The 14365-nt window shown below is 45.8% G+C and overlaps 2 protein-coding genes across 3 annotated transcripts; one reads left to right on the top strand and one right to left on the bottom strand.

The window, feature by feature from the left end:
* LDLRAD1 (low density lipoprotein receptor class A domain containing 1) lies at positions 190 to 6901 on the top strand. Its single transcript, XM_021404427.1, has 6 exons — positions 190 to 3477; positions 3888 to 3942; positions 4618 to 4749; positions 4871 to 5008; positions 5172 to 5300; positions 6115 to 6901. Exons 1-6 carry the CDS (start codon positions 3457 to 3459, stop codon positions 6258 to 6260), a joined length of 621 nt encoding a protein of 206 aa, XP_021260102.1. The 5' UTR covers positions 190 to 3456; the 3' UTR covers positions 6261 to 6901.
* Positions 8423 to 14349, bottom strand: LRRC42 (leucine rich repeat containing 42). Of its 2 annotated transcripts, none has more exons than XM_021404423.1 (8): positions 14287 to 14349; positions 13419 to 13894; positions 11508 to 11639; positions 10525 to 10643; positions 10027 to 10115; positions 9833 to 9946; positions 9613 to 9697; positions 8423 to 9457 (listed from the first exon to the last, which is right to left on the bottom strand). In XM_021404423.1, exons 2-8 carry the CDS (start codon positions 13877 to 13879, stop codon positions 9201 to 9203), a joined length of 1257 nt encoding a protein of 418 aa, XP_021260098.1. In that variant the 5' UTR covers positions 13880 to 13894; positions 14287 to 14349; the 3' UTR covers positions 8423 to 9200. The 2 variants fall into 2 exon arrangements, 1 of the variants encoding a protein (XP_021260098.1); XR_002441067.1 differs by having other exon boundaries at positions 9317 to 9457; positions 9552 to 9697.

The raw sequence follows: 14365 nt of genomic DNA, 5'->3' as shown, positions 1-14365 counted from the left end.
CAGCTTTCTGCTATGGTTAATTATTGTTTAACTCGATCTGAAAGACTGTAGCATTCCTCCCGTTGGCAATGTGACCTGATTTTGCTGTGTGTGATTCACTAATACAGCACCTAACAGTGTCCTTCATATTTCTAATATATATTTTTTTTTGCCATTCTTTTCTTTGAGGAGTTGACTACAGCAGGTGTATTTTGAAGGTCTCTTTGTAAGTATTTGAAAACTGGCTAGAGTGCATGATTTCCAGCTCATCACCATTTCTTGTTGTTTATACAGACTCCTGTGAAAGTTTAAAAAACAGCCAAACAAACCAGTCTCTTTGGGTTTTGAGTTCTGGTGAAAACTGAGATTCTGGCGGGCACAGTGCGTCGTTCCCTTTCTGTTAGAGCTAGTGCAGTAGCCGTGGCTAGTTTGGCTGCTGGTTGTGTAAGCTACAGGCAGTGATCCTTGCAGGAGCTGTTAAGCAGGAACAGTGCTATAAGCTGTGACCTAGGTGCATTCAAGCAGATTGTCTGTTGGCGAATTACAAGAGTACACAGAGGTTTGTTTTAAACAGCTTCATCTCAATGTACAGTAGTTGTAATTTGAAGTCTTAATTTAGCGGTACCTCTGGATGTTACATTCTTCAGTGAGCGATGTTGTAGCCCAGAAAACTGGGTGTCAGCAGCCACGGACACGTACCTTTCTTTGTGTGTTGGTGGCATTACCGTAAGGCCTCAAACCCTACTGTTCTGAAAACCATTTGTGTATTCGGAACGCTGTTTGCTTGTGTAACTGATGGGCAATCCTTCTGCCATACTAATTGGGTTGAGACATGCGTTTCTGCTCCTGTATAGCAAATGTCAGTACGCAGCCCTGTGTCAGCACAGAATGCCAGTGTTCTGCTGCCAGTGGTATCAGACGTGATGTATGCAAGTGGCTGTTTAAAAATTTGTAAGCGTGGGCTCTTCCTCTGTGATTGTTGCCCATGTTCTTAGCACTGCATTGTTCTGGAATGCCTTTCCAGAAGAGACTTTAGCAATCCTGGGTTCTTGTAACTGAGTAAGTGACATAAAGTAACAGACTCAAACACAGCTATAATTTACTGTTGCGTGTAGTTGCAGAGGGAGTGCTGTGGCTTCGCAAATCCATGGCTGTTTGCCTGTTTTAAATGTGTACACTACAGCCTCTGTTACGCTGATGATTTCTTCTCATGAACGTGAAACTCCATTCTGTTCCAAAATGTCTGACTTTATTGCTTACATTCCTAGGTTTGAGTTAAACAAACAACTTCTGCTTTTAGTTGGCATTGTATCTGCCTGCAGGTCTACAACAAAGGGAGAAAACAAATGGATCAAATAAAAGTTTGACGTGTTTTGTCTGTTGTTCGCTGTTTAATGGCATTTCAGCTAAGGAGTGTGTACAGTGAAGCCCGTGGTTCAGTAATGTGCTGGTAGGTCACAGCAAACTGTACACCCGTAGCAATGTGTCACTTGGCACTGCTGCTTGCCAGGTGCACCAGGGTCTAAAGAGATTGTAAAGTGTACTTGCAAGCTTTAGTAAAATCAGATGCTACCCAGGTATTAGCTCTTAAATTGAATCATCTTGACATGAGCAAGACATCTATCTCAATGTGTACAATTCATTACTAGCAGAAACAGCTATGGTACAGTTTGGGGAGAGGGGGTAGGTTTTGTGGTTTAGGTAATGGAATCAGCAGTAGTCTTGCATCATACATGATATGTTTGTCTTTGTTCCCTTTTTGGCCTCCCTGATCTTAGGCAAAGATCTTGAACTTCAGAAAGTCTAGCTTGTGTTCGTTGCCTCGTACTCATTACATTCTTATTTTTTTGAACTCGTGGTCTGATGTGGTATAACTGCTCTAACACCCAGCTACCTGCTCGGTTGCAGCTGAGCTTGATAGCCTTGATGTAGGAAAATAGATCATGTCAGGTCTCACAGTCATTTCCCTCTAAAAGCTGTTTTACTGCAGGTCTTAAACATTTTCATTACAAATTGTTTTGGGGGATGTGCATGGGAATTCTGCTCGATCTGATTGTTACATGGGACTCTGACCGAGCTCACTATCACCTAAAAAGCTATTTGAAGGCTTAAAATATTCGTCCTACAGCAAGGATTAGAAATTTGAGTTTTTTCCTTTGAGAGAAGCAGATCTGGAATTTGATAGCATTTTTAACTGTTAATCTATTATTCTTCCATGGTGTGAGTGCCTAGAGTTGCAGGCTTGGTGTTCTCGCTCAGAATTGCCCTCTGAACAGGAGAGCTTCCCGACATGGAGTTTAACAGTGATACGTTCCTGTGAGAAACTTCTGCCTGGGACGAGTGAGTGTTGCCATGCTGAAGGAGGAGCTCCTAGAGGTTGTGTTTGATTTTGGAAGTTCTCCGAACAGGTGTGTGTGGGGTTGGCAGGTGTTGTCAGGAAGCGCGTAATAACTCAGTCAAGAACAATTTGTGTGTTTGGGGATGGAGAGGGAAGTAGCAGCAATTGTTAATCTGTATCAGACATTATTTCATGCTTTGAATCAATTAACTTAGTGAGACTGCCTTGGTGTCAACTTTTAGGTAATACAGCTGCCAGTTTCTCCCAAGCCCTGGTAAACCTGTTCTGTGAGCGCTTGGGCTGGGGGGTGTTGCCTGTGGGATGGCAACAATTCAGAGCAGTCAACTCTCCAGGTGCAGGAGTGAGCTCTTCTGTGAGCAAGTGGGACGTGGACCTGTGGCCTTTTGTCCTTGAAACTGCAAAGCACTGTGCTGAAGCCTGCAGCCAGTTATGTGCAATCTATTTCAGGCGAGCTACAGGCTGAGCTAAGGCTGCAGGCCTGAAAATCCATGTATGGAAGTAAAGGAGAGAAAATAGCACTGGAGGATTTGCTATGCCTATGCTTACTGCTCAAGCAAAAAGTTATTCTGGATGCGTGTGTCCTGTCCAGCTCTTGCAGGAGCCTGCAGTTACGCTGCTACCGTGCCAGTGGGTTAGCCCTGGTTTGGGAATGAGCTGGAGAGAGGTATTTTGGGTGAGGGTGATCTGACTCCATTTCCTCAGGCTTTCAGCTCATTCCCTTCAGTACCTGGCTGGCTCCCAGGTAAATGCAAGCTGCGTCAGCTGGGGGTGAGCATTCATCTTCCACACGTCAGGAGCAGCAGTGGGGTTGTCACCATCGGAAGTTTCTGCTTGCCTCATACCCTGTCACGAAGCCAAGGTGGAGCTGGGAGGAGGGAGAAACAAACGAAGCCCTGCTTCCAGCTAGAGCAGGGGCTCAGCCTGCCTGCCCTGTCCTCTGCTGCCCACATGCACGGGCAGCACCATGCTCCTTAGCTCCCTCCCTCTGTTGCTTTTTGCATCCTGGTAACGTTGCTTACGTCAGAGACTGTATATGTTAGTAACATGGCTGCATTTTACGGTGCAGAAAGCTTCCTGTGGTCCTCTGAGCTGCTCTGAAGGCTGTTGCTCCAGGAGGTATGAACAAAACTCACCCCCAGGTATGGTCCTCTTCATGAAAATCTTGTGTGACTTTCCTAAAATACACATGTTCTTGATAATGTTGTTTGTCTGACCTCTGTCAGTGGCTTCTGAGTTTTCCAGTCCTGTCTACTTCACCTGATTTGATATGAAAGGGTATCGGTACAACGTTATCGGTATCAAGTGCTGGACTTCCCTTGGTGTTTGTTGTGCAAATGGGTTACTGAGATCTGAAAGGCAATCTGATAGCTCTGTGAACCAAATGTGGGCCGTGTTTCCACTGGGGCAACTTTTGTTTGTATGTAAAATATGTGTATCAATATTTATCCATGTACTCATTCCGGGGGGAGATGGTACAAGAACTAGAAAAGCAAACACTCTGTGCTCGTGTGCTACTTCTGGAAACGGTGTTTTATTCTTTCACTTCTAGAGAAATGGTGATGTAACTGCTTTTGACTCGGCCAAGTCCTTCTCTGAAGAACAAGGTAACAAATAAAATGCCAAGCTTAACTTTTTTGTTATTGAATTCTAAATCTGTGGAGCCTATCTATGTCATGTAAAATGCAGGCAGTATTTATGATCTGTTGAGACTGATTTTTTTTCCAGAAACATCCAGACTATAAAATTAATAGACTTAAGATGCTTTTTGCTGGCCTGGTGGTGGCAGACTTATTGTATAGCATCATGATATGTGTTCTTACCTTTTACAAAAGAGGCTCATAACAAATTTTGTATAGCTTTTTCTATACGTTTTAATAGCTAAGCTTCAGCAAATTCTGTCTACTTTAAGAAGAAGAAAGTGAGATCACATGCAGTTGAAAATAAGCCTGTAGATTGGCTTACGACAGCGTTTCCTCGCTGCCATGAATTTATACTCATGTCTGTTTGCAGCCATTCTGCCTCCTGGTCAAAGGTATTGTCCTGTGAACTGCAGCGTGTCTGTGTCTGCCACTTACCTTTTAAGCTGCAGTGTTCTGCCTTTGATTCCTGCTTGTGCTTGACATTGGGGATGGCTAGTGCTTCCTTGAATCCCTTTGCAGTTGAACAAATGGTGTGTCTTATGTTCGTACAACACGTAGCAATTAAGTAGATGAGGCACAGCTAAGAAATCCTGGCTTTTTGATCAAAGCTCCTTACCTCCCACCCTTGCCTCCCAACAGGCTGCTGCCGGCCGCGCTGTGTCCACCTGTGCTGCCCACCGAGACGGGCCTGTGTCGTGCTGCTGCTCCTGGCTGCCACAGCAGCCATCGTGGGCCTGGCAATCGCACTGGGACTACAGCTACGTGCACCAGGTTGGTCCCCAAGGGTCGTAGTTAGCGCGGTGAGGGAGGCCTGGTGCTCCAGGGGATGTTCCCCCATACTATCTGTGAACGTGACAATGTCAGAAGATAGTGTTTCTTGCTTTCCTTCCAGGGAACCGCCCCTGTGTAGCCTCCCATAACTGGACAGGCTTCTTGTGCGATGACAGAGTGACATGCATCCCAGCCAGCCAGGTCTGTGACGGAACCGCCAACTGCAGAAATGGAGAGGATGAGCAGGAGAAACTCTGCGGTGAGCTGTTCTCTTATGATCCTCCCACACTGGTCTTCCTGCTGAGCTCCAAAGAGCCCTCTCATCTACTGGGCCATTCAGGAAACACTTTGGTGCTGCCTGTCCCTGTTCCAGCAGGCACATCTGTACCTGCAGGAGCTCAGTGTGGCCTCTGCCCTTGCAGGTGACCTGCCCCACAGCCTCCCAGCATACCTGGTTTTCCACTGCAGTAACCCTGAGTACTGGGTCTACGCCAACCAGAGGTGTAATGGGGTGAACGACTGTGGAGACTGCTCTGATGAGATGGGCATCTGTAAGTCTGCCTTTGAGCTACAGTTAGCAAAAGATCTGCTGATTGATTGAAGAGGTTTTACGGAGTTGGTGCTCACTGGTGCTGCTGGAAAGCTCTGGAGGCTGGTGTCCTCTGAAACACAAAATAGCTGAGGCAAAACATGTGTGCTCCTTCACATCTGTTGTCAAAGGCTGGAAGCAGTTGAGAGGGGAGAGACTCCGTGTTTCAAAAGGCTTTTCCAACCTAAATGGCACTATGATTTTATGGATGTGATGCCTGAGGCACGTGGTGTAGTGGTGGGATTTGATATGTCAGGTTGACGTGACTTGATCTTTAAGGTCTTTCCCAACCTAAATGATTCTATGATTCTTTGCTCCCAGCCCCAAAAGTCATTCCATCTCTGTGACTTGCTGAGCACTGAGCTGTTTCATATTGATGTGGATCTGTAAGCAGCACCAATTATTCAAATCTGGTCTTTGGTCAGGAGATAAGTTTGTTCCTAAGACCAATGGGGACTGAGTAAGCCTCTGTGATTTAAATCCAGCTCTGCTAAAAATGAAGCAGCAGGTTTGTTCCTAAATCACCCGTGAGGTTTTGAACCTCAGTCAGCACCCTTTCTCTAGGGTAGCTTGCTAAACAAACATATTAGAGCTGGTCATTGCTCCCAGGATGCCATCTCTACCACAGAGATCATTGCAGTCTCTTTTTGGTGGATTCACAGACTCAGGGTCATCCCTGGCAGCTTCTCGGTAGCTGCCATGGAGTGAAATGATGTAAGGAAGGAGGTGCCTGTGAGTGCAGCAGCATTTTTGTTCCTGGCTTCTTGTCCCTGCAGTGGCTGCCTGCCCTCCCTGTGGCCCAGCGTGGTGGAGCTGCAGCCCTGTGCACTACAAGTACTGCTCCTGTGTGCCCAGGGCGCTGTGCCGGGATGGTGTGCAGCATTGCGTGAGCTGGTCCGACGAATACCTCTGCAGGCCATGAGGTCTGGGCACCAAGAAGTGTTAGACATGGCGAGGTGCTTCCTGCACTGTCACTTCCTGCCATGCCACCAACCTGGAAGCTCTGGCATAAGCAGGCCCAGGTGAGCAGCTGCAGCAGGCCTGCAGCAGAGATGGGTGCTGTGCTGCTGGCATCCCAGTGCTGCACCAACTGCGGAACACCTCTGTGGGTTCTCCTGAGCACGTGCACCTCTCAGGGCTGTGCGGGTGTAGAGTGGCAGCTTGGTGCTTCATGAGCAGCTGGACTGAGATGTGTTATAGTGCAGTTAGCAAGTGAAAAAGGGGGGAAAACAAAGTCCGCTGCAGTCTTGGAGCAGCAAGCAGAGGAAAACCAAAAGCTGCTGCCAAGCCACGGGATGACATGGGATCTGCTCAGTTTGCTCCTCTGCCAGTGCCGCAGGCCCAGCCAGCCGCCTTCACAGCACCCATGAGATGTAGGTACAGACGTGCCATTGAAATGTAAGAAAGCTGTGGTCTTTCTCTGTTCCTTTGAAAACCTCATCTGTGTCTAAAACATCAATCCCATATTTACTGTTCCAGGCCCAAAAAAAACACCAGGCACTATTCTTCCTGCAGCCATGCCAGGTCATAGATCTTCAAAAATAAATCCCGGTTCACTCATTTCTTCCCTGTCCTGTGATCTGTAACTCGGCATCTCTCCATGACTTGTATAAATGGTGAATGTTTGTTCTAATTTGTAGCTGGGATACAGCCATAGATCTGAAAGATCCTTTAAAAATAGCTGTGCTGTGTTCTGACTCATGCTTTACCTAGAATGAAATGGCAGAACTCAGCACAGTGGAACAGGTACTATGGAGACGTTTAGAGCCATGTTAAATAACCTGTCCTTTTCTGTGCCAGGTAGGACGGGCGGCTTGAGTTCTCTGTGTTTGTACAACATCACTGCAGTGCGCTCAGTGCTGCAGCTCAAAGAGTGACTGAGAGTATTTTAGGTAAATGTTTCTCACATTCAGGCTACTGCTCTGTGAAAACATGAAATAGAAATGCACGTTTTTGCAAGAAAAATCACTGGCATCTAACATTGCAACGAGGCTGATTTGGGGTTGGTCAATCCTGGCTTCCTGTAGTTGCTGTGGCTGGGAGGAGGACGCTGGTCAGGCTGGCCCACGTGGCAGCTGCTGGATTCCCCGGCCCATGTTTGTCAGTTGGTGCAGCAGCTCCCCTCCCCGGTGGTGGATCTGTGCCTTAGAGCTCTAAAGAGAGATCAAGGGGTTGAGGACAGAGCAGTAAACGTGCTTGAGTCATCCTAGGATAAAACGTGCACGATGGTATGTTTAAAAGGGGAAGTCAAGAGCTAAGGAAGGACTAATTTTATCAGGGATGGAGAACATAAGCACAGCGCTTTAAAACACCTCTTATGAAAAGTGAGGTTATACCGTGTTGTTTTTCTGACGCTCCTGTGACTGACAGACCCTCCGTGCCAAATCTCAGCGTGCCTATTTGATGTGTTGAAGCCTCAGCTCCCAGCTGCTTGGCTGAGGTGAAGCAGTGTACACAATTCTCAGGTGGGCATTCCTTCACGGTCAGATCAGTGGATCGCAGTCGTGGAAGGGCTAGCAAAGCAGAAGCAATCTGTGATCTGTGCAGGCTGATGAACCAAGCTGCAGCTGCAGGAGAAGGGCTGGGCCTGGCCGTCACAGCCTGTCAAGAAGCTGTTTTGCTAAGTCACTGTTCGTGCCATTCTTTGCCTCCGAAGAGGGCTGATGTCTTCGGTGGATGCTATAAATAGTTTTGAGTTTCTGGGAAAAAATGTGGGGCTTGAATGCAAGTATGCTTGTTTGTTTAGAGTCCTTTTTTGAAGAAACTTCAGCAGTAAAGGAGCAGAGAGAGAAAACGCTCTTCTCTCCGTGCGTTTTAGAGGCAAAGTTCCTTTTCTTGGCATCTTTGCCATGGCCAAAGATGCGCTGCTTTTGTCACTGAACTCTGATAAACACTGTGTAAAAGGAAGAGATCCTCTAAATAAGCACCAGTAGAGGAAGCCTATTTAAGTTCTTGGGCCTAAAGGACACAACGAAGCTCTCAGGCCCAGCTCACAGGCACTGTGCACCTCAGTCAGTTTTGATTGATTCCTGTCCTGTTTCCGTGACAAACCTGTAGCTTTACAGCTGTTCTCCTGGCTTTGGGCAGACTAATGCAAAACGATCCTGAGCATCTGTCCTTTGTAGGCATTTGCTGGATGTTTTAGATGGTCAAGTGCAGACAGCGTATTACAGGCATGTATAAATTCTGAGAATAGGTTTTAAAGCATAAAATACATGTGGAATTAGCTTATAAGACAAGGTATATTACAACTGTAGAGTTTAATCTCTACCGTAACCCGCTTTACCATTCATTTCTTGTATTAAAAGGGGGGAGGCAGAGGACTTCTGTTTGGATTTCTGCAGTGACTACATAACCGAGGGGTTACTGTCTCTGCTTCCCTCCCTCCCCTGGGGCCTGTGCTTATCCTGTTTGCTTCCTCCCTTTGTCAGAGCTGTCAAGCACAGCCTCCCGCTTACAGGCTGAGCTTTCTGTACCACCAGGACTATTAAAGGCCCACTGCACTTAACACACACAGTGCACCTTCATTTCAGCTAGGCTGCACTGATTAGTCTTCTGTCCCTAGGGCGACAAGAAGGGAGAAGGAACAGGACCAGCATTTTTCTGAACATCTGTGTCAGAAGAATTAGTTAAGGATGACACTAAAAATTTTATTTGAAAAAATTATGTATTGAAAATATACAGCAGAATCACCATTCTCTTCTTTGACCCTACCCCTCCCTCCCCAAGCATAGGTTAACCCACAAGCATATCACAGCAACCAAATGTAACAATACTGCTCTCCTTTGTTACTGCCTTTCAATGCGTCTAAACTCTGTCATCAGCAAGAAAACAACAAACAAAAGACCCGCTTCTTTCTGACTCAGTAGGTATTTAACAAATCCCAGTCTTCCACAGTGAGGCACAGATGCTTCTGTTTAGGAGTCCTTTCTCTCTCTTGTTCTGCCAAAGCTCTCTTTTTATTGTTCTTTAATTCATGGCTGCCTGCAACCTCCTTTTTCAAAGGTAAATGGCAATTTTGAACGTTTTCCTTATAAAACTGTAAGTTTCCAGATGCTTTTGTTTCTGCTTCCACCAGTTTGCACTTGACTACTTCCTCTATTCTGCGTGTCTTGCCATCTACAGAGGGAGGAAAAAAAAAAAGATTATAGGAAAATTAAGACTATGCTGTAAAATACACACTTGTGTTGCAGAGTATTTTGGCTAAGCCAACCTGGAATACTGACTGCTCACAGACAACGATTAAAGGATGTGGTCTCTATGCAGTTACGTACAGAAGCGCTGAGCTGCTGTTCTGGAGCTCAAGTCTTCTTGTGGCTTGATGGCCTCCATAACTGCCTGCTCCCACTGTAGAACTGTCTGAAATAAGATTTGAAGGAGTCACTGTAATGTTTGTAGAAGTATCAGCAAGAACATTCTATCCCATATTATATCCTATTCAGGTATTAAATCAGGACAATTTCTAGACAGTAAGATAGATGTAAAGCTCCGTACCTGCTCTGCCCATCCCTCAGTTTTGCAGTTACTGTGATCAAATTCTTTCAGAGGCACTTCTGATTGAACTAAGCCTATCTGCGTTTGGATCCTCTTAATGACGGCATTAACATCCTAGTGAGCAAGGAAATCGAGCAGTCAGAGGGGAGGAGCATTTGACTGCACTTGTCCAATAAACTTAGAAGCTCTCTTACCTTGAGGCCTGTCCCAGAAATGTCCAAACAGTTCAACTTCTTGAAACAAAGAAGGTATCCAATTCCCACATCTGTGATTTTAGGGTTACCTGTAAGGTCAAGTAAAGCTAGTTAAGTTGCAGAATGTGGAGAGTTAGGATCAGAACACCAAGAAACTACTTGTTCCAAAAACTAATATCTGAACATTTTTGGCCTTTTTTTTCCTGTTGTATGCCTGATGTTTGGAAACTGAGTCAAACCTGATATTTTTGCTCTAATAATCGAAACACAATTTTTACAGCACTACTTCCAAATGATTAAAGATATATATGTTAAGTGGCAAGTGGCTGAGACTTAGAGGTATGACCTCTGCCTTGTGGAACGCTGTTGCTGAAACCTGGGGTTGGGTACTTGGCCTGTGGGTACTGCTAAATTATATGTATTCCATCAATATTAAGTAGGAATTCTTCACCAGGTAGGATGCATTTTGCTACTACTGCTATGCCACAAAGCACTTACAAGACAAGTCTAACACCAAAAGATTCTGAAGTCCCTTTTTCAGTACTCGTACTGGCGCTGTCATTCTGCGCAGGCCTGCATCTGACAAAGCATTGTCTTTCAGGAGAAGCCGTTTCACACTGAGAGGAGGAATACAAAGAATATAGTTTATAGTCACATTATTTAGACAGTTTAGCCAGTCCTAGAGCACAAGTATTTACTACCAAAGACAAGAAGGTTCTTTATTAATTGGAGTTATTTAAATTAGGACTGCCAATCCCCACTCAAAACTGTAAACAGAAAAAACTCTTGTTGAAATGGGAGAGGACAGATTTGTTAAGAGATACAGTGATGATTTTTAGGTAAACAGTATGGTATTATCACAGATGAACTTGGGGAATACCATAACATTGGAACGTTCTTCAGAGCCCTTCAAGACAAAATCTTGTCTCAAAATGCACCAAAGTTTTTACACTAATATAATATCCCTAATTAGCAGCTTTTCTGCCTTCTGATTTCCCAAATCTTCTACTTTCTAATCTTTAGTATCAAACAGTACTGCAAAATGTATTTTCTAAACCGTCGATTAATTAAATATTCAGCCTAGTGCTTACAGAAATCTCCATCTGGCACACTGGTTTAAAATTTGGCTGATAAAAGATCTCCCTTAAAGAAGGAAATAAGTATGTGAAGCTGTTCCAAATGCTTAAGATGCATTTTTTTTTAGCTGACAATTGGAAATTACAAGAAGTTGATTTAAACATGAGCAGTAAGTTATCTTGCACATTGGTAGGACCTTTGAGATTCAGCATGTCCTTTGGATCACGTGCTTTGTGTACAGTAAATTCTGTATTTTGTTTACCTCAAGTACAGGTTTTGTCAGCAATCCAAATCTTCAGACTTAAATGCTGCTGTGAAATTTTCCTTTAAAGTCACAGCCTGAGTCTTTTAACTGTTTAGTAATAGCAAATGTCATCTCTAGATACACATCAAGCAATTAGTACCTTGACAGAGCCTCTTTAGTGAGGTGTTCCAAAAGTTCATGTTCATCTCCAAGTTTACAACAGGAGAGATCCAAACACGTCAGCTCCCGGAAAGACTTAATTTCTTCTAGCTTTTCAGAGATAACCAGGTATCTGTGAAGAACAATAAAGCTATCACTGCTGAGGAACATAACAAGGGTCCCGTGTTCTCAAGTGTTGTAAGCATACTGCAGTTACTTCTCACACATCTGTGTAGAAGTTGACAGAAATTAGCCAGCTCTTGTAACTACCTTTTGAACACTGCATTCTGCCTACAACGCACCTGAGTCCCCAGCCTTCTCCTTCAACTAATATCACAGTTTTGCTTTAACTCAAAGTACCAGACTAACAATTAAGACTTCAACTTGCAAGCATCGTTAGTAGGGGCTTCTTTACAGATCATCACCATATCATTTCAGAATAATGCAATTACCTTAAATCAACTTTACAGACTGCTCTTCCTTAGTATCTAGAAAGTGTAGACCAACCACCATTCATGCAGGTTTGAAATCTATTCTAAATGCATCAGAATGGCTTACCAAATGGTAAAGTGTTACTTTCTTCGTACATAAACTACTTCACTAGATCGTGGAGTAGTTCACTAGCTGAAGTCCAATACAACACCCACAGAGCTGACTCCAAGCAGAGTTGTGGCTACACCCCAGGCAGCAGTTATACAGTGTTTTTTTTTTTTTTTTAAGCTGTGTTGGTTCCCTGACCTGATTCACTCTGCAGCCACGCAAACATCTGTTCTGGAACTATTCAGTAGGAGATTTAGAGATGGGAATGCACTGAAGGACAGCATGTACAAATACACAGTTATATCAGTTACCCCCATCTTCCCTGCATTTATGGCAAGACAATCCCTCAATTCACTAATTTCTCCCGAATTTACCTTGTATCTCCCATGCCAAGGCAATCTCTGAGGATAACATTTTCAATGGTGAAAGTAGGGGTGCTTACTATTTTGATCCCTGAACGAGTAGCATTTTGCCCATGCAAATAAGGGCATTTTCTTTGTGCTGGTACCCATGTTGAAGCTCTCCACCAAATCCCTTTGCCACGCAACTCAGCTATGTGGAAGGCAGTGTGTGCAGTTAGAATGCAAGACAGTTCTTGATAGATAATACAAGCTCAGAGGGCTTATTGAGAGTGGGCTCTTAGAAATAAGACTCATAAAAAATGCCTTAGTATCTTCCTGGATTTCAAAGATTTGATATTTAACTGAGCTTTCCGTAATGGTAAAATACGACAGAGGTAATTTCACTTCTGAATGAAGCTCATAAAAAGTACCTGTACTAAAAATAAAGAGGGAGTACGTGAAGGGATAATACAAGGTAATTGACCTCCGCTCAAACATTCCAACTGTGCTCAGAACACCCTTGGCACTTCAGATGAATGTGCCTGTCCTTTGATTTTAAACTGAATAAACTACCCCTTCTTAAAGTGTATGGATGGAAGACAGACTCATTATATCACTGCCCAAGAGTTCAGCAGGAGCTGTATCTCACCTACAAAACTGTATCTTCTGCCGAGTCCCGCAAATGAAATGAGACAGAAAATGAAATGGGATAGAAACTTACAGTGAATAAACCCAGATGGTCTGCAAGGGTGTGTTTTATCTGTACAGTCAGCTGAGTATGTTGAAATGCTTATAAACAGTAGCTACAAAAACATCCCATGAAATATCTAAGAAGGCACTTGAAAGGAATGGTACAAAAGGAAACAAGCAGCGTAAGACAAGGCAAAGCTCAGTCGCTTAAAATTAGGTGGTACTATAAGGCCCTAGAGATTAAAAATTTTTTAAAGTTATGGTTGAGAGAAAATGAGAGAAACTTTAAGCGCGCCAGCAAAAAGCTCAGCAGATGCGGATGTGTCACTGAATGCACTTACCTGTTCCGCAAACATAACGAACACAGCACCAAACTGCCATATGCTTCAGTAAACTTCTGCAGAGCTCTCAGCCCCGTCACGGGTTCTGTGAACTTCTGTCTCGCTTCTGCGGCTGAAAAGAGCTTTTCAGCAATCTGCTCTGGGAAACCGACCAGTGAGTCAATGTGGTCAACGTTGTCAGAGATGTAGCCCAGCACCAGGCTGAAGAGGGACTTGGCCGAGTAGCGGAGGTTGCCCTCCTTGGTGTACGTGAAAATGAAGTGATCGGTCCTCTGCCTCCTCGCCCTATCGTCCTCCCTGTTCAGACAGAGCTCCACAGAAAACCCTCCGGAGAACAGCCTGAAAGGCCGCGCTTTGGGGATGCCGCCCGCACCCGGGTTCACCACGTGCAGCTCCCCATGTTCACGCACGTAGATCGGCCCAGCATCCGCGTGGCTTTCTGAGTGGAGCCAGTAAGACATTCCCCTCGTCCAGTTCTGCAAAAAGAAGCCAGAGGTGGTAAAGCTGCCGGGGCGGCTCGGGAAAGGCCCCGCAGCGATCCCGGGCGCCCCGAGTGCGGGCAGCCGCAGGTGCCGGGCCTGGCTGCCTGCCGGGGAGCAGCAACACGGGGATGCGAGCCAGGGCTGGGGACAGGGGATCTGCGCTGCACTGGGCGCGGGGGAGGGAGAGCAGGGCGGGACAGGGCCGAGCGAGAGGCAGCGCCAGGCTCCCCGAGGAGCGCCGGGGGATCCGCTCCGCGCCGTGCCCGTGGGGCGGCGGGAGGGGCCGCGTCCCGCCCAGGGGAGGGGGTCCGGCCCCGAAAGCGGCACGAGGGGAGCTGCGCGACGACCGCTCCCGGAGCTGAGCAGGGCTCCCGACCCCCGCCTACCTGCTCCGTGGTCCGCCCCGACGCGCCGTCACCCGCCCGGGCCGCGCCGCCCGCTCCCACCGCCCATCCCGCGGCGCCG

This window comes from Numida meleagris, chromosome 7, assembly GCF_002078875.1.
Source record: "Numida meleagris isolate 19003 breed g44 Domestic line chromosome 7, NumMel1.0, whole genome shotgun sequence".
In the NCBI taxonomy this organism is placed as follows: Eukaryota; Metazoa; Chordata; class Aves; order Galliformes; family Numididae; genus Numida; species Numida meleagris.
The sequence above is the reverse complement of the archived record's forward strand: the minus strand, read 5'-3'. Positions and strand labels throughout refer to the sequence as shown.